The sequence below is a fragment of the Ovis canadensis genome, chromosome 21 (genome assembly GCF_042477335.2).
Source record: "Ovis canadensis isolate MfBH-ARS-UI-01 breed Bighorn chromosome 21, ARS-UI_OviCan_v2, whole genome shotgun sequence".
NCBI classification, from domain to species: domain Eukaryota; kingdom Metazoa; phylum Chordata; class Mammalia; order Artiodactyla; family Bovidae; genus Ovis; species Ovis canadensis.
This window is the reverse complement of record NC_091265.1, coordinates 61,753,286-61,779,152: the sequence shown is the minus strand read 5'-3', so window position 1 is coordinate 61,779,152 and position 25,867 is coordinate 61,753,286. Positions and strand designations below refer to the sequence as shown.

Sequence of the window (25,867 nt, the reverse complement as noted above, 5' to 3'; positions counted from 1 at the left end):
GAACCTGGGTCTCCCGCACTGCAGGCAGACGCTTTACCATCATAGCTGTGCTTGCCCTATGCCAAACCTCCACCTAGGCAGCTTCACTTAATCCTCACCGCAACCCTGTGTGGAGGAACGATTTACGAATGGGAAAACTGAGACCCGGGCTTGTGCAGGAACTTGATCCAATCCTTGAGAGCTGCGCAGTGCGGCCGCCTGCCTCAACCGCTCCTCAACCGCTCCTGGATGTATATGACTCGGGAGCCCCATAACCCAAACAGCCACCAAACAAACCCACGTTTCCTCCCGGTGAGTTGTGTGGCAGAGGGAACTGGGAGGCTGCAGACACTGAGAAGACCCTTGAAGGCCGCAGGTGTCTTGGGGTCGGGGGGTCGGGGGGAGGTGGGGGAGTGGGGGAGGTGGGGAGTGGAAGGTGGACAAGGAGGTCTTCCTGGAAGAGCTGACATCTAAGCAGAGAGCACGGAGGAGCCGGGCAGAACAAGAAGGGCCAGAGGGCGCGCCCAGCTCGTGTGCGGAGGTTTCTAGAGGGGGACACATCAAGGGCATCAGAAGAGGACAAGGATGGGGACACGGGGGCTTGCGCAGGGCTGTGGCAGAGCCCTCCCAAGGAAGGTTTCCCGTCCAGACTTGTGGGCCAAAGGGAGCCAATGAAGGGGTTCAGGCTGAGGGCTGGCATGGTCCAGTGGGCTTTGGGAATATTCATGGGTGCACTGAGAAGGGCTGGACCTGGGGGAAGAGGGTAGGTGATGGATGGCCCTGGGCACAGCCTTCAGTGTGTGGATTGGGGAGGCCCGTGGCATCATCGAATCATCAGGAATTGCTCAAAGATGGGACTTGGGCGGTAAAAGGGAGTGTCCAGCTGGAGGCCTGGGATTTTGGCAGCTAAATGGGTGGGGAGCGCTCCAGAGCACTGAGGTCCAGGAAGATGAGCAGGACAAGGAAGAGGATGAGCCCAGGGTGGGACATGGAGAGGAGAGGGTGCCCAGGGCCAACCACTTGGGGGACAGGAGCGTGTTCAGAGCTCCTCAGGGCTCGAGCTGAAGGGAAGGAGAATCTACTGCGGGCATCTCATCAATCTTGCCTGGAGGGAGAGGTGGGGGGAGAGACAAGGGAGGCAGCCTTCCCCTGCCTGAATGAGGAGACAGGACGCTGGAGCTTAGAGTCAGCAATTATGTTCCAAAATTTAATCCTCACAGTGATCTCAGGAGATATTGTTCGTCACCTCCTCTGTACACCAGAGAGGGGGACAAGCTCAGAGAGGGCAGGGACGACCCAGGTCACAGCAGGTCCACAGCAGGGCATGGATCAGATGCCAGGGCCCCTTCTGCACCCCTCCACAGAAAGAGGGGTCCCGAGTGCCCACAGCTGCCCGACTCCCCTGGAACATAGGTGGCCAGCCTGGGAGCCAGAGAGCAGGTTACAGTTTCCCACGTGCCCACACCTTGGCCCATCCTGGTTGTGGGGCAGCTGAGGGCCTGAAAAGAGAAGCCTTGGGTGGGAGGAGGGCAAGCACTGGTCTGAACTGTGGCCTTGGCAGGTCTTTTGCCCCTGCGTCGTGGATCCCAGGTCCTGTCTCCCCCAGCTTCAGGTGGCCACGGCAGGGGAGGACTCACAGGCGTGGGCTGGGAGGGACGCTCAGTGCCCCCGAGCCTGGGCTGGGCTCACAGCAGGGTGCAGCTGCAGCTGCGGGTCTCCAGGGCCATCAGCAGCACCCTCAGGTTGCGTGGAGTGTGGGGCGGGTAGCGGATGGCGTAGATCTTCTCCAGCCCTGGGGGGCGCAGCAGGCAGGCGCGGTGGTGGGAGAAGGTGTCGAAGGAGAACTTGCCGTGGTAGTTGCCCATCCCGCTGCTGCCTGCAGAGGGACGAGGGGCATGCCAGTCAGGCCTCCAGGGGCCAGCCAAGGGGTGTCAGACACACCTGGGCTCTGCCGGTCACAGGGTATGACCTGAGTGGGCCGTTCACCCCCGAGCCTTGGTTTCCCCACATGTAAAGTGGGCTAATCATGAGATGCTATGGGTAAAGGGCTTAGCCCCACCCTGGCACCAGCACCCAGTCAAATAAATGTTGAGGACACCAGGTCTGGGGCAAGATGGGTGACAGTGGGTGAGTGGGTTCCAGGGGTTGGGGGACGGAAGGATTGGGGGTTTGGGGTTAACAGTGCTCACCATAGAAACTAGACAACAAGGACCTACTGTAAAGCACAGGGAACTATATGCAATATCCTGTAATAACCTATAATGGAAAAGAATCTGAAAACGTGTGTGTGTGTGTGTGTATGTTAGTTGCTTAGTCATGTTTGACTACTCTTTGACTACTACTACTCTTTGAGACCCCACGAACTGTAGCCCACCAGGCTTCTCTGTTCATGGAATTCTCCAGACAAGAATACTGGAGTGGATTGCCATTCCCTTCTCCAGAGGATCTTCCTGACCCAGGGATTGAACCCTAGTTTCCTGCATCACAGGCAGATTCTTTATCATTTGAGCTACAGGGAAGTCCTGTGTGTGTGTGTGTATAAAACTGAATTGCTGAAACCAACACATTATTGTAAATCAAATACACTTCAGTTAAAAAAAAGAGGGAGGCAAGATGGAAAGTAAAGAAAGCAACCCCCCAGTGGATTCTGGGGTGACTCCCTAGGTTTGAATCCCAGCTTTGAACTGGCAAGTGACTTTGCCTCGGTCTCCTCGTGACATGGGGGGACAGTGGCATCACCTTCTAGAGTTGCAGGGACAAGTGTTCAGCCCCATAGATACAGCGAGTGCTATGTTGAGTCCACAGTGTCTAGGTAGAGAGACAGTCAAGGACCAGGCAGTAGGAAGTCCAGGGGATGCAGCCTGGTGGAAGCAGGGGCCGTCTGAGAGGGTTTCCTGGAGTGGGTGAGGCCTGAGGGATATGGCATTGACCAGATAAAGTGGGCATGTGGGGGCAGGAAGGCCCCAGACTGAGGGACGACTCAAGAGAGCATTGGAAGTGGGTGACCTGGATGTGCTGGGACTCAGGTCAAGCTCCGTGTGGCTGGGGCAGCAGCTAGGGAAACGGGAGAGGAGGCTGGAGCAGGATTCCACGGCCAGGCCAGGTAGGGCTGGCCTCCGGAAGCCAAGTCGGGGTCCTGTGGCTCTGTCAGGGGCTGGGAGCTATGGGGGGCTTCGTCAGGGGAGTAAGAGGACCAGGTTCCCCCACTGACAGACCCACTCACTTCCCTGAGGAGGAGCAACTGGGACTGGAGGTAGGGAGCCAGGCGGGCTGGGGGCCAGGCTTCCAGAAGGGGGACAGCCCGTGCCCAGCCCTGGGAGGGCCTGGGATGACCAGGGCAGCCCGCCAGGCCGTGCTGGTCATTTACTCCGGTGCCCAGTGTGGGCCCTCTCATCCCCGGAGGAGGAGGTCGCTCAGAGAGGGGCCATGGTGGCCCCACATCACACAGCCGTCGGCTTGCTGGGGCCAGCCTCAGAGGCCAGGACCTTGCAGCCGGCCTGGGGGCTGCTAGGGCCTGGTGGAGGGGGGAGCTGACAGCAGCCCCCCATCTCCATCATGGACCCAAGCAGCCGCGGGAGGGCTTCAAGGAGCCGCGAGTAGCCGCATGTGGCGTAGAGAGCACACCCGGGCCGCCCTGCATGCGACGCCAGGCCGGTCGGGGAGAAAAGCGGCAGCAAGCACCGTGGACGGACTTCACAGTGACGCTGAAAACAACATAAGCTGTGTCTGCGGGTCTGCCTGCGGACGGAAGTGCCAGGACCGGCATGGAAGGTTCCACTCCAGGCTCTGTGGAGGGGAGCGGGGCGAGGTGAGAGACAGCACCTACCCACTCCTCCGAAAGGCAGGCTGGCCAAGGTCAAGTGCATGAAGCCGTCGTTCCCACAGAAGCCCCCGCTGCTGGTCTGGGCCAGGACCCGCTTGACCACCTGGGGGGGAAGAAGCGGTGAGGCTGGTAAGAGAGCTGCGGGGGCTCTACCTGGCCCCCTCAGGGTCCCGGGGCCCATGGCAGGGTCTGAAGCCACCATGTCAGCTGAAGAGTAGCCTGCCACCCCCACATCAGCACTGGAGACGTGTGTCTTGAGCCTCCCTTGAGTGTGGTCCACGCAGGCGCCCGCGGACACAGACTCAGGCTGGCACGGGAGGCGGGAAACCCAGCCTCCTCCTGGGGACGTGGAGGGGCAGGCGATCAGGGAGATGCCCCAGGAGGGATGTGAGGTGCCTACTGGGTGTCCAGGAGGGCAGAAGTGAGTAGGAGGGACCCCCACCCATGCAGAGTGAAGGCCAGGTGGGGAGGCCGAGGGGCAGGGAAGCTGTGGGAGGCCTGCGGACTGCGCCACCGGGAGGACACTGAGATTTGTACTTTGGAAACATGAACTTGACCCCTGCTTGACTTAATGAAGGCCCTTCTTCGGTTTATGGACAATAAAGAAAGATTCAGTTCAGTTGCTTAGCTGTGTCCGACTCTGCAGCCCCATGGACTGCAGCACACCAAGCTTCCCTGTCCATCACCAAGATGAGCAGACACTGAAGAGTTGTTGCACAAAACCTTGGCTGTAGTGAGTTACAACGTGTGACCCTCAGGTCACAGCTTGACCAGGGCCTCCCGCAGAGTGGACCCCCATCCTCAGGGTCAGAAAATCCCGTTGAGACCAGCAGTAAGGACAGCAGAAGGCGGAGCTGGGACCACCAGTGCTCAGTGGACCCAGGGCAGGGCACGTGGGGTGGCATGAGGGTTTGTGTCACCACGTGTCCTGGAATAGCACCGGGCAGTCGGAAAAACTTGAAAGCCGACTGGCCAGAGGAGCCCCCTCCCTGCTTCTAAACACCTGTGTAGCACTTTCTTTTTTGACTGCTCTGTGCAGCATGTGTAATCTTGGTTCCCCCACCAGGGAGTGAACCTCTGCCCCCTGCATTGGGAGCAGGTTTAACAGAACCTTAACTACTGGACACCCAGGGAAGTTCCTGTGTAGCATTTTCTAAAGTTAACATTATGCAGATAAACAAGGGCTCCTTGGAACAGCTGATTCTAGGGCCAGGCAGCTTGTAGACCCAGAAAGGAAGGAAGTGGTGGGAAAACCAAAGGATGGGCAGGTGTCTGGGACAGAGCAGCTCCCAGTGCCCAAAGGCCGGACAGGTCGAACGAAAATCAGGTGGTATTGGGGACAGGTTGAACAAGGAAACAAATCAGGTGGTATTGGGTTGTAACCCGGAAAATAAAGCAGATGGACTGGAGTCCGTGCTGATAAAAAGAGCCAGGCTTCCCTGGCGGGCCAGTGGTTAAGACTCCGTGCTTCCACTGCAGGAAGCGCAGGTTCAGTTCCTGGTCAGAAAAATAAGATCGCATGTGCCACATGGTGCGGCCAAAAAGAAAAAAGGCACTGCTATAAAGAACCAAGCCAAGATTCCAGGTAGGATATGCAGGTGTTCCCCTCCAGCAGGTAGAGCTTACTCTCACCCCATTGAAGGTAGGCTAGACTTAGTGACTTGCTCTCACAGAACAGAATAAGGAAAGGGAAAAATAGTCCTTGGTGGAGACCTGTGCCAGACCTAACCTTGGCCAGGGATGAAGGTTAACCTCACCAGTGATGCATGGATCCCATGGTCCCCTGAAGATGAGCAAAGGATGGGCCCTTGGCCCTGTGGGCTTCTTTCATGAGAGAAACAGCTGACCACTGAGATGGGGGCATTCTGCAGGACAGATGGCCAGCACCCCGTAAGCTGAGAGATGGCCACAAGGGGACCAGAGGAGCCATGGCAACTAAATGCAGCTCGGGACCCTGGCCTGGATCCTGGGGTGGAAAGAAAAACTGGCAAAATCTGTCTAAAGTCTGGAGTGTGGTTGACAGCAATGTGCCAATGTCAGTTTCTTACTTTCAACCAACGTAAGGGGAGAAACTGGAGTATATGGGCCTTCCCTGGACTCTCTGCAACTTTTCTTTAAATCTAAAAATTAAAAGTTTATTTTTAAAAAGCCTTGCCAGGACTTCCCTGGTGGTCCAGAGGGGAAGACTCCATGCTCCCAGTGCAGGAGGTCCGTCCTCCATCCTTGATTAGAGAACTAGATCCCACAGGCCTGGGGCAACTACGAGTTCGCATGCCACAACTAAGACCTGACACAGCCTAAATAAATAGAAATAAAAAGTAAAATTTAAAAAAATCATTGTCCAGGGGAATCCCCTGGAGGGCAGTGGTTAGGACTCCGCGCTTCCACTGCAGGGGGCATGAGTTTGAGCCCTGACTGGGAACTAAGACTGCATGCTGCATGGCACTCCAGTGAAGGGGATAGGGGTCGGGGGGAAGCATCGCCCAGTCTATGAGGGATCTCAGGAGTGTTGGGGGTGGGGGACGTGTGTCCTGAGCTGAAGATTGCTGGCCACACGCATGTGAGCCTCCCAAAGGGCCCCCAGGGAGGGGCAGGGGACCAGGGCTCACTCTTGGGTCTGCATGTTCTGGTCATTCATCCCCCTTCAGTCATTTCATCCCATGTTGTGTGTGCCTTCCACGAGCCAAGCACCGAAGGCCGAGATGATGCAGAACAAGAGAGGCCAGGGCTGACGTAGAGGGGATGCTGGACCCTAGAGGAGACCCTGGGGAGCTGCCTACTAAAGGCCCATGAGAACGTGGCTTAGATTGAAAGGCAGCAGGGAGGCCCTGCTGCCCCCAGGAGAAAGGAGAGAGAGCCCAGCACGCCACCTGTCAGTGCCCCCGAGGGACCAGGACCCCCTGCCCTCCTGCCAGGCCCATTGGTCCACTCTGGTCCTGGAGCCATCGCCCTCTGCTGACCCCACTCCAGTCTCTACTGCTGCCACCTGCCCCTGCCTGCGTCCAGCCCCACCTGGCTGTTGTTGGAGAAGGCGTACAGGGCCAGGGGCTTCTCCCGACGGTTGATGAAGTCGATGGCCTGGCCCAGGCTCCTCACGTTCACGATGGGCAGGATGGGCCCGAAGATCTCCTCCTGCATCACCGGATCTGTCTCCTGCACGTCCACCAGCACCGTGGGGGCTGCCAGAGACAGGGGCCGGCTCAGCCCAGGGGCGGGGCCCTCTGGTGGGCGGGGCCTAAGGCGAGTGGGCCTCTGGTGGGCGGGCCCGCGGGCTGTCAGGGCCCAGGGACCCGGATGTCCCAGGGATCGTACTCTCCCCGCAGCCCCTGGGAAGTGACCACGAGGGGCTCCCCAGCCTGACCGGGCTCGTGGGGCCCAGAGAATCACTCAGCCTTGGTCTCACAGTCAGAGGGTGATCCGATCTTAGACCCCAGAGTCTGAGGCCCCAGGTCCCAGCCTGTTAGACCCTTCTAGTCGTTCAGCCAAGGAGACCAGGGTTCTTTGTTCACAGCAGAGCAGACGCTCAGGACGGGCTTTGGGAGCTGAGAACCAGAATCGTGGGCGCGTAGCACTAGGGGTCGTGTGGCCCGTGGAGCAGTGGATCCTGGGACTGAAGTTGGGAAGCTGAGCCTAGAACTCTGGGGTCTGAGCTTGGAGAACTTGGGCCAGAGTGTGGAGTCGTGGGGTCGCGGGTTCAGACCCCAGCACCAGGAAACACCGGTATCACGAAGTCATGGCACCAGGCTGGGCTGTAGCGGTGGGGTAGGGGGAGCCTCAGAGCCCAGACTCGGGGTCCAGCTGTGGCCCCCAGCGTGGAGGGGCCTTCGCTGGGGTGTGGATGGGGGGTGGGGCACAATGGCAGGGAGGGCGGGGCTCACCGATATAGAGATCGCTTTCGTCACTCTGGCCGCCGATGACCACGCGGCCGAAGCTCAGCAAGGCCCGGAGCCGCTGGAAATGCTTCTGGCTGATGATGCGGCCCAGGTTTGGGGAGCTCTGGGGGTCGTCGCCATAGAAACGGGTGATGGCGCTCTGCAGGGCGGGCACCAGCCGTGCCTGCATCTCGGGGCTGCACAGAACATAGTCGGGGGCCACGCAGGTCTGGCCGGCGTTGAAACAGCGGAAGAAGGCCACCCGGTTGGCCACGGTCTGGGGGTCGCAGTTGTCGTCTATGTAGCAGGGGTTCTTGCCTCCCAGCTCCAGCGTGATGGGCGTCAGGTGCTTGGCGGCGGCAGTCATGATGATCTTGCCAACTTGAGGGTTCCCTGGGCAAGGAAGGAAACCAGGGTGGCTCTCCATCACTTTACCAGGTGGAGCAGCCCCAGCCCAGGGCTGGGCACTCTCAAGGGGGTTCACTCCCTGTCCTGCACTTCCCTGGAGAGGCCTTTGAATGGGGTCTCACCTGGCCTTTCCTTGTCAGTTGCTGCTACACTGGGACCTTCTTCCCATCATCTTCCCCCTACCCCCACCCTGACCAGCCCCACACAGTGGAAGGTCCCGGCTCCCTCACCTGACTTGCCCGCTTAGACATCCAGGAACACCCACACACACACACTACAATGTCCCCCGGCTGCTGACCCCAAGCTGGGACCTGCAGGGACTCTTCCTAACCCTCCCCTCTGCAGCCTACCTTCTCTCCACTGGCCTCTGAAAATGACCCCTGTGGCCCAAGGTCAGCATCCCACTCCAGCTGGTCAATATCTGGGTCTCCCCTCTCTCTGACCTGACGCGGCAGCCCTGGCACCCTCCCCGCCAGGTCCCTGCCTCTTCTCTGTGTTGGTCTCCCTGGTCTCACAGTCCTCTCCTCTGCTCAGCCACCCCAACCACTCCTGATGCCCCCCAGGCCTTGAGACCCTCCTGCCCATGCCTGACCCAGGGTCCCATGCTGCCGTTTGTGTTGTGATGACCCTGGTCCTTCTCCCCAGCCACCACGGCCTGAGGGAGCCCGAAGCCCAGTCACCTCTCTGGTCTCACTTCCTCCTGCTTCCCTGTCCTTGGTCCCCTCTATCCAGGCCCCCTCACCCACCGGGTGCTCTCCCCTGACCACAGCTCCTCCCTCAGGGCCTCCTGTCTTTGTCAGACACCTCCCTGACTATGAGGCCATCCTAACCAACCCTGCCACGTGCCTTCCCACCTCTGCCCTGATCAGCTTGGAATGGGCTCCATGACAACGCGGGAGACCTTGCCTTCCTAGCCGTGCTTCATCCCAAGGCCTGGCTGTGCCGGGCACGGTCTGCACTCTAGTAAATGTTCACTGAGTGAGCAAGTGAGCGAGTGAGTGCATGCTGCCCAGGCCACATGCTGTGACAAAGGCTTTCATTCATCCATTTATCCTTAAGACAGGCCTGTGACTTGGGGATGGCCCCTGTCCCACTGATAAGGAAACTGAGGCCTGGGCAAGTCAGGAGATGTGGCAGAGTGCCTTCTGATAGTTCATTGGCCCCTGCACAGACTGCCTCGGGGGCCTGACCTGGACACTGGCCTCTGGGGTCTGCCTGCCTTGCCTTTGCACCCTCGGTCCTGAGGGGCCAGGGCTCAAAGCCCATTGAGCTTCGGGGTGTGGCGGTGGAGGGTGAGTGGAGGGTGGGTGGTGGGTGGTGGGCCCCCCCAGCTGCTTCCTTCTAGTATTCCCCCTCGCCCCAGGAATCTGGAGGAACAGCTGAGAACCCTGCCTCTGCTCTCCCCCACCCCGCCCCCCACCATCTCCTTCCCTGTCTGTTATAGTGGCGGCTGGCAGGTCTTGTCCTGGGCTTGCGGCAGGGTCTGGGGAGGAGAGAGGCCGAGACAGCCTCCCCGGCCAGGGACGAGGTGTGCCATGGGGGAGGCAGGTCTGGCCTCTTTCCTCCAGGGCCTGGCCCGCTGACATGGCTGTCTGCCTCCTCCACCCTTTCTTCTCTTCTGGAAACTTTGTCTTGGTCACCTGAAGCTAGGTGGTGTCTGGGCCCCATGGGCACATGCCAGGGTGATGGCAGGTGACCTCTGGGGGCAAAATCCAGCCTGCCCCAACCCTGGCTAGTGAGGTGGGCACTGCATCTCTTTGTCACCCAAGTCTCCAGACCCTCGTCTGTCCAGCCTTCCAGAAGGGCTGTGGGGTGGTGAGGGAGTGCCTGGCACAGCCGAAGCTCACTCAGCAAGGGCAGATGCTGTGACATGTGAAACTGTGATTGGTGGGGAGGCCTGTTCCCTGAGACGGGGTCCAGCTCCCCAAGGGTCCCCAGGGGTCCAGGGCCATTCTCCCTCCAGGCTGCTTGTCCTGGAGCCGAGGGCACCCCTCAGCGCTCACCCCCGTGTCCTTCCTGGCCAGCTGTCTACCTCTGTCCTCTGAGCCTCTCTCCAGCAGCTGGGGACAAGGCCCGGAGTGTGGGGCTGGCCTCAGGCCTCTCGCCCCTCCCATCCTGGGCACTCCCCCGACCTGCCCCCGCAGCTGGCCCCTCACCTGTGAAGAAGATGTAGTCGAACTTGTGCTCCAGCAGTCGCCCCGTCTCCTGGGGCCCGCCCAGCACCACGGCAAAGCAGCTCTGCAAGGAGGGATGGACAAACGCAGGCTCCCTCTGGGGTCCCAGCCTGAGAGCCCAGGGGGCTGCCTGCCTGCCTGGGGCCGCTCCCCCCTTGCCTGGCCTGACCCAGTGGTGCCAGGGCTCCAGGCGGGCTGGGTGGGGAGCGGGGAGCCCCCCAGGGGCACTGGGCAGGGCAGTGCCAGCCCAGCACGTGTGAGGTTGGGGCCTGGCAGAGTTGGGGTGGGGACTGAGACCAGGGTGACCAGAGACAGGCAGGGAGCCCCTGGGGACAGGCCCCACCCTCTGTTTCACGCAGAGGGGAACAGAGAAGCCGGTGACCTGGCCAAGGCCACACAACCCAGAGGAGGTCGGAACTCAGGTCCGCCCCGGGCCCAGGGGGCCGGCCTGGCCCTGCTCGGCCCCAGTGTGGTTGCCCGGTCTGCACCGGGCCCGGCTCACCTGGTCCAGGTATCGGGGCAGCACCTCGGCCAGGACCTTCTCAGTGCTCTTGCTGATCTCGGAGGGTTTCAGCACCACGCAGTTCCCTGTGGGGAGGGCGGGGTGGGGCGGGGAGAGGGCGGGGCCGTGTGTAGCCACGCCCCATCTCCATTCGTCCTCACACACCTGCAGGGCAGGAGCCCACCTCACTCCCTCTCCAGGTGAAGAGAACAGCTCGGCTAGGAGAGGTGCGGTCCCAGCCCCAAATCCTCACACATGGAAACCAGGCCATCTTAGCCACCTGGTGCCAGCCCCCACAACTTCTCCTTGGCTTTGGGGGTGGCTGTGAAGCCATGAGGCTGGGAGGGGATGGGCAGGGGGCGGGAAGGCAGAGGGTCCCTCTCACCTGCTGCGAGGGCGCCCACCAGGGGCCCCAGGCTCAGGTTCAGAGGGTAGTTCCAGGGAGACAGGATGAGCACCAGGCCGAAGGGCTCCTTCCGGATGAAGGCCGAGTCCAGCTGCGTGGCCTGGGCCGGGGCCAGCATGGTGGAGAACGGTGAGGGGCTGAGACCCCAGCCCCTCAGCCACCCTCCACCCAGAGAGGTCTCCTGACCCCAGCGTCACTCACCAGGTTCTTGGACACTTTCTCATCCTTCATCCAGGCCCTCAGGTTCCTAAGGGCCAAGTTAATCTCGTTCTGGCTGATGCTGATTTCAGACAGCTCTGCCTCAAAGGCTGACTACAGGGTGGGTGGGGGGGAAAGGGCACGGTCAGGACTGGGGTCAGGGACCCAGGATCCGCAGGTGGCCGGAGCCCTGGAGAGGGCCAGAGCCCTGGGAAGGGCAAAGCCTGTCTTAATGACTCGTCCACTCATTCATTTATTCGCTCCGCGTTCACTGAATGCTTGCAGTGTGTGGGTCCCATTCCCGTGCTGGGGATGTAGCGGTGATGGAGAAGACAGAAGACCTGCCCCACGGAGCTGACGTTGTGGTGGGCGTGGGGGGCGCACAGTGCATGGGATGATGAGAATACTGACTCCTCCATTAGGATGTGACAGGCGCAATAGAAGGATGAGACAGGGTTTCAGGGTGTGTGTGTCTCTTTGCTCTATTTCACACAAGGTGGTCAGTACCATCCTCTGGGGCGGCATGACATTTGAGCAGTGAAGAAAGAAAGGAAGGGCGCCGATGGATACCTGGAGGCAGGATATTCCAAGCTGAGGGTGTGGCACGTGCAAAGACCCTGAGGCAGTGCAGGCTTTGCTCTCTTCCTGGTTAGCAAGCAGGAGGGTGGGTGAGGTGATGAGGCCTAGCCACTGGGGTGAGGACTGTTGAGCACAGCAGGGACAGGATCTACCTGAAGTTTGAACAGGACTGTCCGTGTGGCCCCTGTGGCCTGCTTTTGTGGATGTCAGTCTGCAGCAGACACTGAGGACAGGTGTCTCTGGATAATTGCCATCAGTCCCCATAGCCCAGGGGCCAAGGGCAGATTTCAAGGGCAGGAGTCAGAAAGAGGCAAAAGTCAATAGGGACACTGTCCTGATCTCTGCCAGCTGGTGTGCCTGCCCCACCCTCATGAGGGAGGGACCCAGCTTGTGGGCTGCAGGCAACTGGGAGGCCCATCTCTCGGGACTCCAGAGCCAGGCTGTCCTCATGCCTGAGACTCCGCTGTTACAGTGAGAGTGCCTTCCTGCCAGAGCTGAGGGTGATGGGCCCAGGGGTGCCAGAGCTGAGCCTTGAGCGGGAAGGGACCCTGGAGGAGGAAGCCCTGTCCACTGGCCGGCTTCAGGCACGCCTTCAACTGTGTCTGTGTTTACAGGCCCAGTGAGATCTCCTGTGACCTGCGTGAGGTTTGGGCCTGTTTAAGGGGCTTCTTTGGTGGCTCGGATGGTAAAGAGTCTGCCTGCAATGCAGGAGACCTGGGTTCAATCCCTGGGTTGGGAAGATCCCCTAGAGGAGGGCATGGCAACCCACTCCAGTACTCTTGCCTAGAGAATCCCATGAAGAGAGGAACCTGGTGGGCTACAGTCCATGGGGTTGCAAATAGATGGACACGACTGAGCGACTAACATTTTCACTCTTTTCAAGGGATGATCTGGACCCCATTGAATGCCATGGAAGAGTAGGCTGTTTTCAGCAGGGGCTGTGTGCCCTCAGGCAAGAACATGCCCTCTCTCAGTCACCTCTGAGGGTGACTGGGTTGTAACCACCTGTACCTGGAAGGGCTGCTGGAGGTTAAGTGGGAGGATTCGTGCAGGGCAGACAGGGCAGATGCTGCCTGTTGGGAGGGTGGGAACAGGGCTGGCCGAGACCAGAAGGAGGGACAGATTGGATTTCCTGGGCTGCTGCTCCCTTCATGGAGCCCTGGCTCTGGAAGCCTTGAGGGTTGGAGGCAGGAGGTGAAATCTGAGCTGCAGGGAGAAGAGGGACCAGATAGACCATCGGGTCAGGTGTCACAGAGGCGGACAGGCCAGGCCAGCAGGTGCAGGGCAGAGGCTCTGTGGGGGTGCCAGCTCCTAGGGAGTCAAATAAGCCAGGGCAGGGGATGGGAGTCCCCTCTGTCCTGGATCAGGTCCAGTGAGGGACACTCCACACAGGGAGGCAGAGCCAGGTCCCTTGGATGTCAGAGAGCCAAGGAGAGGATGCTCTGGCACCATGGTTTCATAAATGGGACAACAGATGATTCCAGAAAAAGCTGATGAGGGAGCCCGGCTGTAGTCCCGGAGCATGGTGATAAATAGAAGGTTTGAGGACACAAAGAAAGGGGCTAGGCATCACCAGGAGGCCACATTCTGAGGATAAGTCCTTGTGCCCAGCTTTTGTTGTCCCTATGGAATGAGGGTGCCCTGATCCATGACCTCAGATGCCATGAAACCCCATAGTCTCCGAGTTCAGGCCTGCTCTGGAGCCAGGGTGGACACCCGGCTGGGTGTCTGCAAATCAGGTGGGTCCCAAGGAGGCTGCAGAGGCACCCCCAGGTCTGCCAGGGCTGACATCTCTCCCACAAACTGGGTGGAGCCAGCAGGCCCAGCAGAATGGCAAAGATGGCTGGAGGGCAGTAAGGGATGACTCCAGGGTTCCCTGGAGGGTTCTGCTCGTGGGCTCAGGAGGGTTAAAGAAGAGCTCGGTGCTCAGCATGAGCCAATGTGGGACTGCAGCCCCGGGGGACAGCGGCCCACATGCACCTTGGGCCTGTCCTGGTGTGAAGTCTCAGAATAGCACCTGACCAGCTGGCAAACAGTCACAGCCTTGGAAGGCTATTGGTGGTGAAGGGCAGGGGGGCACCAATGTCCAGGGGTGAGTCTGGCTTTGTGGCAAGCACAGGGATGTTTTGTCCAAAGAAAAACCCCAGGGACAGCTGTCTTGGGGCAGCGGCAGCCACATGGGTGGGCCCTACTGGCTGAGAGGGTGGGAGGCTGACTACAAGGAAGGATATTTCTTGGGGTCCTGTCAAGGCTACTGCTGAGAACAGCAGGGACTGAGCCCCAGCAGTCCAGGATTTGGACAGAGGCCATGATACCCACAGTACCTGGTGAAGCCTGTGTCCCCACAACACACGCGGCCTTAGGGGTGCGACCCTCCTCTCCGGACCTCACCCCTTGTGTCTCCACCTCTTGCCCTCCCCTCCAGCTACGCCAGCCTCCTTGCCGCTCCTACAGCACAAAACACACAAAGCACCTCCTACCTCAGGGCCTTTGCGCATGTTGGGCCCTCTGCCATTTCCCCCCTTGTCCCTGGGACTCTTCTCCCTCCCCCTTCACACATCACCATCTCCAGGAAACCTCCCCTGACCCCCACATACGAAACAGCACCCTGGCCCTGGCCCGCCCTCACCCCCTTCACACTGGGAGTGTCTCTCCACGGTATTCATCGCCACCCAACATGCTTTGTGTTTATTTACTGTCTAATTGTGTCTCTCCCTGGGAGGCCAGCTCCCTGGACTTGGTTTTATTTGTTGTATCCCCAGAGCCTAGAACAGGACCTGGCACATAGTAAGTGTTCAATAAATAGCAGTGGAGTGGGGGAATTTCCTGGCGGTCCAGTGGTTAGGACTTGGCGCTTTCACTGCCGAGGGCATGGGTTCAATTCCCTGTCGGGAGACTAAAATCCCAAAAGCTGTTCGTGTGCGTGCGTGTGTATGTGCATGCTAAGTCGCAGTCCAACTCTTTGTAATCCCACGAACTGTAGCCCACCAGACTTCTCTGTCTGTGGAATTCTTCAGGCAAGAATACACGGGAGTGGGTTGCCGTACCCTCCTCCAGGGGGTCTTCCCGACCCAGGGATCAAACCTGTGTCTCTTATGTCTCCTGCATTGGTAGGTGGGTTCTTTTCCACTAGCACCACCTGGGAAGCCCCAAATAGCAGTGGAGTGGAGGTAGAAATGAGCCACCAGATGAATGCAGAAGAGTGGGTTCTGGAGCAGGAAAGGAGGTGGGCGTGATGGCTTTTAGTTCCCCTTTGTGGAGGATGCAGCTGTCTCCCTCCTCCCCACCCCTGCCCCCTTCCCTGCAACCCCCCTCCCCTCACCCCTGCCCTCCTCCCCCCACCCCGCCCCCCACCCACCTTGTGCAGGTCCTGAGCCAGCGCCTCCTGCAGAAGCTGCTTGTTCTCTTGCAGAAAGCGGCTCAGGCCCTTCAGCTGGGCGGCCCGGAACTCAGCCGGCCGTGTGCGCCCCGAGACGAAGGCCTCCCGCAGCCGCTGCAGGGTGTCTACGAAGGGGTCCATCCTGCCAGGCAGGGGGCAGCATGGGTCGGGGTGCCCTCATCTCCGTGGCCCCCTCCCTGGCCCCTGCCCGCACCCAGGTGGGCCCACGGACACTCCCTCGGGGACTCACACGTAATCCCAGGGACCCGGGCTGCCCCACCTACACGCACACACACCACACACATGTACACACAGGACACCCTTACACACCCACTGACAGAACTACAGATCACGCCCCTCGGCCAGTGGGCAGGAGGGCCCTGGACCCCAGGGCAGTCACGGGCCCAGGCCTGGGCTGGGTGACAGCTACTCCACAACCCCTAAGGGCGAGCAGGCGGCCAGGGGACCACGGGTCTTCCTGCTGCAGGGAAACGAGCCCTAAGCCACAGCCCCCGCCCTGCTCTGCACCCCTCCCAGAGATGGCAGCCCTGAGCCCAGCAAGCCTGAGTGGAGCAACCGGGGGAAGTGTGGCCACCAACAGCCACTGCAGCCACCTTGTTGGGACATTCCCAATGCAGAATGCGCTGCCACCCCCGGTCCCCAGGCGGGGGGCCCTGCCCAGGGAGGCTGGGCTGGTGGGCGGTGGCTCAGAGGCCGGGTGACAGGACCCCTCTCCCTGTGGCCCAGCTCCACAGCAAGATGCGGAAGGAAGAGCTCGCCTCCCACAGGTGCTGTGGCCCACCCCCACTCTGCAGCCATGGTGCAGGAGGAACAGGGAGTGGGGGTGGCAAGCGGTGAGGGGTAGCCCGGCCCGCGTGCTGGCATCAGCCTGGGCCGGCAGGCTGGGTAGGGGCCCTGGCATTCCCCAGGGCCCCCGCCTGTTTACCTGAAGCTCACGAGAGGAGCGCTCTGACGCACTCGGCCCTCGGCCTGGTGCCAAGGACCCATGGGGACCCTTTCCTCCTTCCCTTCTGACTCCCTTCCCTCAGGTCTCTGCTTGGCTGATGCCTCCTTCAGGCAGCCCACCGTGATTACTCCCGCAACCGTGCTCCCCACCATATTGTGTGTGTGTGAGTTGCTCAGTCGTGTCCAACTCTTTGTGATTCCCATGGACTGTAGCCCACCAGACTCCTCTGTCCATGGACTGTTGCAGGCAAGAACACTGGAGTGGGTGGCCATTTCCTTCTCCAGGGGATCTTCCCCACCCCAGGATCAAACCCAGGTCTCCTGCGTTGTGGGCAGATTCTCCACCACCTGAGCCACCAGGGAGGCCCCACACAGTGTTGTACTTCGTGGTAAGTACTGGTTTTCTCTGCCCAATTCTCTATCCCCACCCCCCCATCCCTCTCCTCTCCCACTAGACTGGGAGGCAGGGCCCCACTCTGCCTTCTTAGCTCATCATTTGGGTCTTTGTGCTCCCCATCTGTTAAGGTCTCCCTTCCACCTACCAGCTGACAGGGTGGTTGTTTTTTATCAAGGATGAGACCCTGGCGGCCAGTTCAGGGCCCAGGGCGTGGCATCAGTGCCCCCAGGGGTGCCAGCTACTGTTAAGTGGCCACTGCTGCTGCAGCCCTAAGCTTTCTGGAGGGCTCCATGACCGCCAAGGCCAAGCTGCTCCAGCCGACAGGATGGCCTGGCCCGATGGACACCCTGCCGAGAGCCCGACGGGAGCCCTGAGCTGTCCCCACGCGTGATGGAGGCCAGACTGAGCCCACAGGCCTCCTGCTGCAGTCAGGAGAAAGTAGGCAGTGGTCTGGGCACAGGGCGGGCTCCATGTCCCCCAGAGAGGGTGACGGTGCCCCAGAGCAGGGACATTGTCAGGGCCGCTCTCAGTCCCAGGCTCACCCTCCACTCCGACCCTTCTCCTGGGAAGAGGGCATACTGGCCAGAGGCCCAGGAGCCCAGAGCCTTGAGGACCCCCCGGGCCTCAAACCCTGACCCAGCCTCTTCTGGCTGTGTGACCTTGGGCAAGTCACTTGTCTTCTCACTGCCTCAGTTTCCACATCTGTAAAATAGGGATGCCGATAGCACTTGCTCTGGAGAGGGAAACGGCAACCCACTCCAGTATTCTCGTCTGGGAAATGCCATGGACAGAGGAGCCTGGCGGGCTACAGTCCGTGGAGTCACAAAGAGCTGGACACAACTGAGCGACTAAACCACCACCACCAGTAACACTTGCTAAATTCTGGAGGATTAAATGACATATCACCCCGGGAAGCAGTGGCCGTTGCCCGCATAGTTAATGGTCAGCTGTGGTTATCGTTACCAAGTGCTCGACAAATATTTATCCCTGTTCCCTCCCCCCGCCCCCTCTCACCTTTAGATTCCTGCTGATGGATGCTGAGTGCAAACCACACCTGCCCCCCCTCCCTCCTCCGCAGGGTTCCTTTCCTGAGTCTCCGCAGAACCCACAAAAATGAGAGGCATCTCGCTTGAAGGGAGCATCTCCCAGTGCAGTGAGGGGCGGGGAGCTCTGCGGGGAAGGAGGTCTGGTTGGAACATTCCAGCAGCCTCTCCAGGCGACATTGAGGCAAACTCACACAATAGTGCCCCCTGCAATTTGGTCAGGACCGAGTCCCCCCCTGGGGGGGCCTGCTGGGGACCAGGGAGCTTGACTCAACCTATGTGAGCAGGTGAGCCAAGGCTACCTGTGGGGCCTGGGGCCTGAGGGGACCCTGGGCCTGTGACCTCACAAGGGAGCCGAGCAGCTGCTGTGAACACACGTGCACAGGTTCCTGCACTCGGAGGTCTGGGGGCCCTGAGCTCACCTGCCTGGGAGCTGTTAAGTCATTTGATGTGACAAGGGACGGCTTGTTTCCCGGGGGTCCCGGGACCTTCCCTCAAGGCCAGGGGCCTGGGGATGCACTAGAAAGAATGATGACCAGGCGCTGACGCTGCAGGTACTGTGTCGGCAGCGGGGGCGCCAGCCATGGGTACAGCGTGGTGTTCGGATGGTGTCCCTGAAGGAAGCTGAGGCCCGGGGCCCGTGGCGTCGAGACACTGACAGGCAGGGTGGGCACTCAGGTCTGCCGCCTCCAAAGCAGCATCGGGAAGCCGCTGCTGCCCAGGCCCCGCCCCTGCGCCCTGCCTGGTCCTGACGATGAGCTACCTCCCAGCCGCCACCCCTGTCCACCCTCTTGTGCTTTTTTGCCTCGGTTTCCCCATTTACACCACAGTCCCTCTAAAAGCATGCTCCCAGTATGCCATGTCAGGGGCCCAAGGACCTGGGTCCAAATCCTAGGTTTTCAGCTCGGGCCTTGGGCAGGTGGCTTGGCCTCCCTGTGGCTTGCTTTTCCCATCTGTGAAATGGGCACGATGCCTGTGTCTATCCTGTGGTGCTGGGAAGTGGTTGGTGCTGGGCTGAGCACCGTGAGTGCTCATGAGGATGGTTCCTGATGATTGTTATTCAGATAAGACTGCAAAGGACGGCTGTGCTGAGAGGGCTGAGGGGAGATCCTGGGGTGGGAACCCAAGGAAACCTTGGCCCAGCGTGGAAACCCGGGAGGCAAGGACATCAACTTGGGACCCCTTGGGGCAGGGAAGCTGAGCTGGCAAGAGCAACAGAGGTGACCTTGGTGGTCTGAGGGCCTGGGAAGCCCCTTGACTGTCAGGTGGAGGTCACAGGCCTGCCTCGAAAGTCCCACAGGCCCCAATTCTCTAGAGTCTCTAATCTGGCCTCACCCCTGGGGCCGTGTAGCCCTAACTTGGATTTTCCCAAGGTCTCCTGCACTCTGGGCAGCAGCCCCCTCCCTTCCGTGGGGGCCATGGGGAGCTGGGGACCAACCCTTGGCCGTGGGCCAAGCCAGACCCAGCCCCGCCGAATGGAGAGGCTGTGCCGGCGGCTGGACTCCCTGAGGTCCATCTGATAACAGCTTCTCTGCGAGGCCGGGAGGGAGGGCCCCGGCTGACCTTTCTTCCTGGACGTTGGCTGGGTCCATTCCCAAGAATGTGATCGCTCAGAACCACTCACGGTGAACCCCGCCCCAGCAGCGGGTACGCGTGGCCGATGCCCAGGAAACGTGTTGTCAGATGGATGCTTGATGCCGCACCCGCTTCACCCCAGGGACAGGGGTGTATTCCTTCCTGGGGCAAGCTGGTCCAGAGCTGGGGCCCCTGGCTCCCTCAGTAACCCCAGCCCAGCTCAGACTCAGTATGGGTGCTGGCTGGCCTCAGGGACCCTCGGCTTCTCTCTTTCATCTCTGAGGTTGGGGTGAAGGGAAGTCCCTTCCTCCTCCTTCTTTCTCCCCAGGTAGGCGTAGCAGCTCTGAGAAGACAAAGCTAGCTTCTGCCTGCGACCGTGAGGGGTCAGGCCTGCCCTGACCCAGAGCAGCCAGAGTCTCGACAGCAGCCCAGAGGCCCTGCACCAGCCCTCCAGCAGGCCCCGGCCCTGACCACTGGTCGCTGCATCCCCAGCCGCCACGGAGTACCATACCTGAGGCCCTGCCCAGCTGCCCGTCTTCCTGGTCAGCCGCGCTCTGCCCAGCTGCCTGCCCTGCCGTTATGAAATGTCCAGGGCTGGGCCGGCCCCTGGGGCGGGGCCACCCTGGCCTCGTGCCTGACTGACTCCGGGCTAGCCGGAGGCTGCAGGCTGAGATTTCATCAGCACTTCCCTCCGTGTGGGGGGGGGCCTCTAGGTCCTTCCCTGGACCACGAAAGAGGGCCAGGGCCCAGAGAAGGCCAACTCCAGGCCAGCGTCACACAGCAGGCCTCGAGGGAGCTCTGAGCTGAGGGTCCATCCCGAGGCCTTGGTGGGAAGGGTCCCAGGCCTGGCTGGAGGAGGAGAGTCCAGGCAGAGGAATTCCGGTGTGGATGGGGGCTGCGGCCTGGAGCGGCGGGGAAAGCCTGCTTCCCGCAAGCCCCCCACCCCCGCCCCTCTGAGCCTCAGTTTCCCATCTGCAAAGTGAAGAGTTCAGATCCAAAGACAGCTGGAGTCTGGAAACCCAACCTCAGGGCTCAGAAGGGCCACAGGCTTCGTCCTGACAGCTGCGTGTCTGTGTCCATCAGCACCACCTCCCCCAGCACCCTACTCATGGCGCCTGTCACCCTTGCAACATGGCATTTTACAAGGAGGAGACAGAGGCCCGGGGGGAGGATCTGACCCGGCAGGGCCCGGTGGCAGGCTGGGAACCACAGGAGAAGGCTGTCGTTCTGCACCAGGCCGGGCCATCTCCAGCCACCCCCTCCTAACCTCTCGGGAAAGAGCACCGCCCTCTGCCCTCCAGGTGGGCCGCCGTCGTGACAAGTGTGGCCGTGGAGGTTCCCGTGTGCCCGCTCCTCTGCGTCACCCCAGCCCCCACGCCCGCACACCTGTCAGAGCCAGCACAAAGGGGGAAGATCCCCCCGCAGGTGCTGGTGTCAGACAGGCGGCTGATTAGGTTACAGGTGTGGGGACAGGCGTATCCTCCGTGCCTTCGCCCCAGGCCTGTCACCCTGGGCCCGCTGCTGCCCCTCCACCTTGGTGCCCTGGGTCTTGCCCGGGTCATGGCCCAGGGCCTCTGGGCCACCCGGGCCCCCGGGAGATGCTCCTCACAGCCCCCGCCCTCCCCGCAGCCCCTGCCTACCTGGGAGGGCAGGAGAGGCCTCCAGACCCTCCTGCAGGATCTGGTAGCCCCCTAGAGGCTTCAGCCACTGGGACAGGGTAAGGGGCTGCTGGGGCCCCCGTCCTCTGCGTGGGATGGAGCCCCCGGCCGCTGCCTGTCACGTGGCTGGGCATGTGACAGCCCTGCCCTGCTGCCTGGAGCTGAGCCAGGCAGAGGCAGAGCCAGCGGCAGGCGGGGCAGGGCTGGAGCTGAGCCTGGCACCGGTCAGCCTGCAACCAGGCCCAGAGAGGGGCAGTCACTGATCTAAGGCCACACAGCAAATCAGGGGCCCACCTGGGGAGACACTGGTGGGTGGCAGGGGTATTGTAGGATCCTGAGGGGCCCCTCCCTGACTGGGGATCCCTCCTGCAGGGGTTACCCCTGAACTTGTCACAAGTTCAGCCTGGGAAGTCCCCAGAGAGGACTGTCCTCCTGGCACAAGGGTCCTAACCTGGCCTGGGAGTGAAGCTCCCTGAGCCTTAAGGGGCACCGCCCCCTGGGGAGGAACAGGGGGCAACCCCCTCCCCTCTCTGGGTTGGATGCCTCTTGTTGATCCTTAAAGCTCCAGGGGCTCAGAGGGACCTGGGGTGACACCCTTGTCCAAGAGAGCTTGGGATAAATGGGGGGATGTTGCCAAGGTACCGCTAGGAGCCGCTGTTGGAGCCAGTTGGGTGGTGGCAGGGTCTCCCGAGGACCCGGGTCAGCCTGTGGAGCGGGTGTTGGGGGAGCACAGGGGTCAGCGGCTGGCAGTGGGGGGCACATCTGACCAGCCGGGCCCTGCCCCTCTGCAGCTCCTCTGGGTTTCAGATTGCAGATCTGGATGAAAAGACCCTTGTGATTGTTGCCTTTGGGCTCCCTCTCTGGGCAGAGAGATGGGGGAAGGTGAGCAGGTCATGGACTAAGGCATCACGTTCATTCATTCTGTCCCTCACCCGCTGAGCCTGGCTCACAGCGCCTCAGATCCGAGCATCTGACCACCTGGCCTGCTCCCCAGGAGACCTTAAGCAAGTCCTGACCCCTCTCCAGGCCTCTGTTTCCTCCCCCTAAAATGGGGTCGATGCTCTCTGCTTCACAGGGCTGCTGTGAGGGTGAAATCCAAGCACGTCTGGAAAGCCGCCAGTATACAGTAGGTGCTCGGTAGGTAGGAAGGATTTTCTGCCACTTTCCCCACACTCCTAAGGCAGTGGCCACCCCAGGCCTTGTCCCCGGGGCCCTGCCCCCACCTTCCTTCCTGCCCCCAGCTTTGAAGGCAGGACCTGTCTCCGCCCCGGCAGCCACCTCCATGGAGGCCAGTGTGACCCTGCGGGGCAGTCACAGGCCACTGGGGTGCAGTGCCCAGTATACAGTCGGCACTCATTTGTGTGCTCACCTAGCAAAGCTTCACTGACACATGACACAAACTCTCGTGTAATTCTCAGACGCGTGGTCTGAACTTCACAGATGAGACAACAGACTCAGAGAGGGCCAGTGGCCAGGCCAGGGCCGCACAGAGGGGCAAGCGGGGATTCTAACGCAGCCAGGTCTGAGTGCTCAGCCCTCGGCGTCTCCAGGGGGCCCTGCTGTGTTGCCTAGGAGCCAGGTGGGGGTTACCCCACTCCCAGGAGCCTCCAGGTCTCAGTCTAAAGCAGCGTTTATCCTGGACACTTGCTGTGGCAGGTGCTGGGCAGGGTCTTTAGCACATCCTAGCTTGGGACCTCCCAATAGCTTGTGACAATCGTCATCCCCGTGGTTCTTAGTGTTTTTTATGATTTCTTAAAATAGTTTTTTAATCAATTTCGTTGGCTGCACAGGGTCTTAGGTGCAGCGTGCAAAGATCTTCAATCTTTGTCGAGGCACGTAAGAGCAAGCTCCCTGACCAGGGATCCAACCCGGCCCCCCTCCGCTGGAAGTGTGGAGTCTTAACCACTGAACCCCTAAGGAAGTCCTCCCATGTTTTTTAGTTTTGAAAAATGGCAAAAATCTGCCTCAAGGCCACAGGAGCAGTGTTAGGGGAATTAGCAGTGGACCCTGAGCGCTCTTTTGGATTCAGTGTCGGGGTGACGCTTTATGCAACCTCTGGAGCTGTTTCAGGGTGTTCGAATCAGGAATGATGTGTATGTCTCCTGTTTGCTTTTCTGTGAGGAGCATCTATTATTTTCAAACAAAAATAGATCTTTTTTTAGGCGTGGACTGAGATCCCACATAAAACAAGCAATATTGCAGAAAGCCAGCTTCTAAGAAGTGATGCCAGGGACTTTCCTGGCAGTCCAGTGGTTAACACTGTGCTTCCAACGCAGAGGGCGTGGGTGTGATCCCTGGTTGGGGAACTGAGACCCCACATGCTGTGTGGCAAGACCCAAAAAAAAAATGAATAAATAAAAGAAGAAGTAGCTTCCAGTGGTGCTCAGCACAGAGGAGGCAGGGGGACCCACTTGTATAGGCAAAACACCCTCTTCCTACAGCAATGTCCTTGATCTCCTCCTACCTTCTCTTTGCTTTCTGGATAATTTGTAAAATACACTCCATCTGATTGCATCTTGGGGGTCCCTCCTGGTGAGAGATACACAGCCCAGGGGTGTCTGCCCATGAGCATGCAAGCTCACCTAGGTGACCTTTACCCTTTCTTCGAGGACACAGATCCACTCTGGGTAAATACCGGGCCACCTGGAACCTCAAAATGTGAATGGTGAGCTCTTGGCCAGAAGGAGCTTTCAGAGACTGCATCTCAGAGCTTCCTGGCCCCTTCAGAGGTCACCCCATCTTCCCTTTGTCCCTTTTTAGGAATTCTTTGGGTTTGTCCTTTTCCCAACACAGTGACAACTAAATATCTCCCCTGTCCAGCCTCTCTCTAAGAGCCACTGGGTCTGGGGCACTGCCCTTCTCTTTCCGTGGGTGTGATAGAAGAAATGCTCACATACTGAGGTTTAGGGAATCCGTTCTGCCTTATCCATGAGTTAACTTGGATTGGTGCTAACTAGAACAGCCTGCTCGTGGCCGGTCAAACAAACACTGCGCATTCGCTTCAATCGTTAAACAGAGGTCGCGTTGACCAGAAGAATGTCCACGTTAAAAATGAAGACGATATGCCTCTCTTCCTGGGATGTCCATGCTGGTAACCCCTTCGGTGATAAGACTCCGTTCCCAGGTGCCAAGGCCATGCTGACTCACTCTATTCACCCTGATTTGTTTTCTGTGAAGGAACCCTGAAGGAATGTCTCCCTGACTTGTTTGATATTCTGTGTTCTGACAAGACATAAAACTGTGCTCAAAACCCTGTTTCTCTGGAGCAGTTCCTCAGAGTAACCTGAGAGGCTGTCTTCGGGGCTATAGTCCTCAGTTTGGCTCAAATAAAACCCTCTCTATTACTATTATGGGTGGTTTATTGATTATTTTCATCCACAGCTGTCACTCTGCTCTCACCCCTAAAGTTCTGCTCAGTCTCTAGAATTCCTCTCCTCCCCCGGCCACCCTCCCTTCCTGTTTTCAGTCGGGGGAGGCTTTTTCCACTTACGCCTGTTTTCCAAGGGAGGAAATATTGGGGTGAGTGGAAATGAGGCAAAGGGCCTTCCCGCACCAACACCCAGAGAAGACCAGGCACCCTGGGGATCCCCCTGCATGGTGAGAGGGCCTGTCCCCTACCCTTCCGCTCTGGCTCATCTGGGGTTTTCAGTTCTCTATCCAAGGAACTGGAGGAGTCTGGTACACTTGGCTGAGTGGTTTTTTTCCTTAACTGCTTCAAGTGCAGAAGGTGGCAGACAGGAAGGTCATTAGCAGACTATAGATGCTAGTCTCCACCAAGCCCAAGGGCCCTCTTTCTGATATAGGCTTAGGAGGGTGCACTCCTTGGAGCCGGCAAAGGTCCGTGTAGTCAAAGCTATTGTTTTCCCAGTAGTCGTGTATGGATGTGAGAGCTGGACCATAAAGAAGGCTGTGCACTGAAGAACTGTAGTGCTGGAGAAGACGCTGGAGAGTCCCTTGGACTACAAGGAGATCAAATCAGTCAACCCTGAATATTCATTAGAAGGACTGATGCTGAAGCTGAAGCTCCAATACTTTGGCCATCTGATGTAAAGAGCTGACTCACTGGAAAAGACCCTGTTGCTGGGCAAGATTGAAGGCAAAAGGAGACGGGGATGACAGACCATGAGATAGATGTCATCACCGGCTCAATGGACATGAATCTGAGCAAACTCTGGGAGGTAATGAAGGACAGGGAAGCCTGGTGCACTGTAGTCCATGGGGTCACAAAGAGTTGGACACGACTTAGCGACTGAATAACAACAAAATTTCTTCTAGTGGTGGAATAACTCACATCTATCCTCTCAGTAGGTTTAATATTTATAATACAGTTTTGTTGTACGTAGTCCTTGTACAGTGTATTAGGTCCCCAGGCTTTATTTATCTACCAGGTGTGAGTGGGTTCCTTCAACATTTCTCCCATACCCCATCACCTGCCCTTGCTAATCACCATCCCACTCTGTTTTTTCAGATTCCTTTTTTTTTTCTTTAAGATTATACGTAGAAGAGACATCATCCTTCTTTGTCTGACTTATCTCACTTAACATAACATCAGGATCCATCCATGTCGTCACAAATGGCAAGATTCTCTTTTTTCTTCTCATGATGGAATAGTATTCCATTGTGTATATCTATTACATCTTTATCCACACTCATCACTGATGGACACAGGTGGTTTCCATATCTCGACTGTTCTGAGTAAAGCTGCAATCACATGGGAGCACAGATATCTCTCTGATGTTCTGTTTTCATTTTCTTTGGATAAATATCAAGAAGTGGGATTGTTGGATCACATGGAGGTTCTGGGTTTTTTTTTTTTTTTTTGTGGAATCTCCAGACTATTTTCCACAATGGCTGGGCCACCAACAGGGCACAAACAGAACCAAAGGGTTCTCTTTTCTCCGCATCCTC

General features: G+C 59.1%; 1 protein-coding gene across 6 annotated transcripts; it reads right to left on the bottom strand.

Annotated features, from left to right (window-relative positions):
* Window positions 1-1,159: 1,159 nt before the first annotated feature.
* ALDH3B1 (aldehyde dehydrogenase 3 family member B1) lies at window positions 1,160-21,103 on the bottom strand. 6 transcript variants are annotated; one of them, XM_069565575.1, is made up of 10 exons: window positions 20,942-21,103; window positions 15,300-15,462; window positions 11,366-11,476; window positions 11,144-11,264; window positions 10,759-10,844; window positions 10,239-10,320; window positions 7,681-8,067; window positions 6,815-6,981; window positions 3,806-3,905; window positions 1,160-1,855 (listed from the first exon to the last, which is right to left on the bottom strand). In XM_069565575.1, exons 1-10 carry the CDS (start codon window positions 21,091-21,093, stop codon window positions 1,665-1,667), a joined length of 1,560 nt encoding a protein of 519 aa, XP_069421676.1. In that variant the 5' UTR covers window positions 21,094-21,103; the 3' UTR covers window positions 1,160-1,664. The 6 variants fall into 6 exon arrangements, with proteins under 6 accessions (XP_069421676.1, XP_069421677.1, XP_069421678.1 ...); XM_069565576.1 differs by lacking the exon at window positions 20,942-21,103 and adding an exon at window positions 19,813-19,994; XM_069565577.1 differs by lacking the exon at window positions 20,942-21,103 and adding an exon at window positions 15,651-15,768.
* Between the last annotated feature and the right edge of the window lie 4,764 nt (window positions 21,104-25,867).

Coding starts and splice junctions, on each gene's coding strand:
- ALDH3B1 (XM_069565573.1), bottom strand. CDS start 15,461: ATGGACCCCTTCGTAGACACCCTGCAGCGGCTGCGGGAGGCCTTCGTC. Junction 10,321..10,758: donor TGCCCCGATACCTGGACCAG/GTGAGCCGGGCC, acceptor CCCTCCTTGCAG/AGCTGCTTTGCCGTGGTGCT. Junction 6,982..7,680: donor CGAAAGCGATCTCTATATCG/GTGAGCCCCGCC, acceptor TGTCTCTGGCAG/CCCCCACGGTGCTGGTGGAC.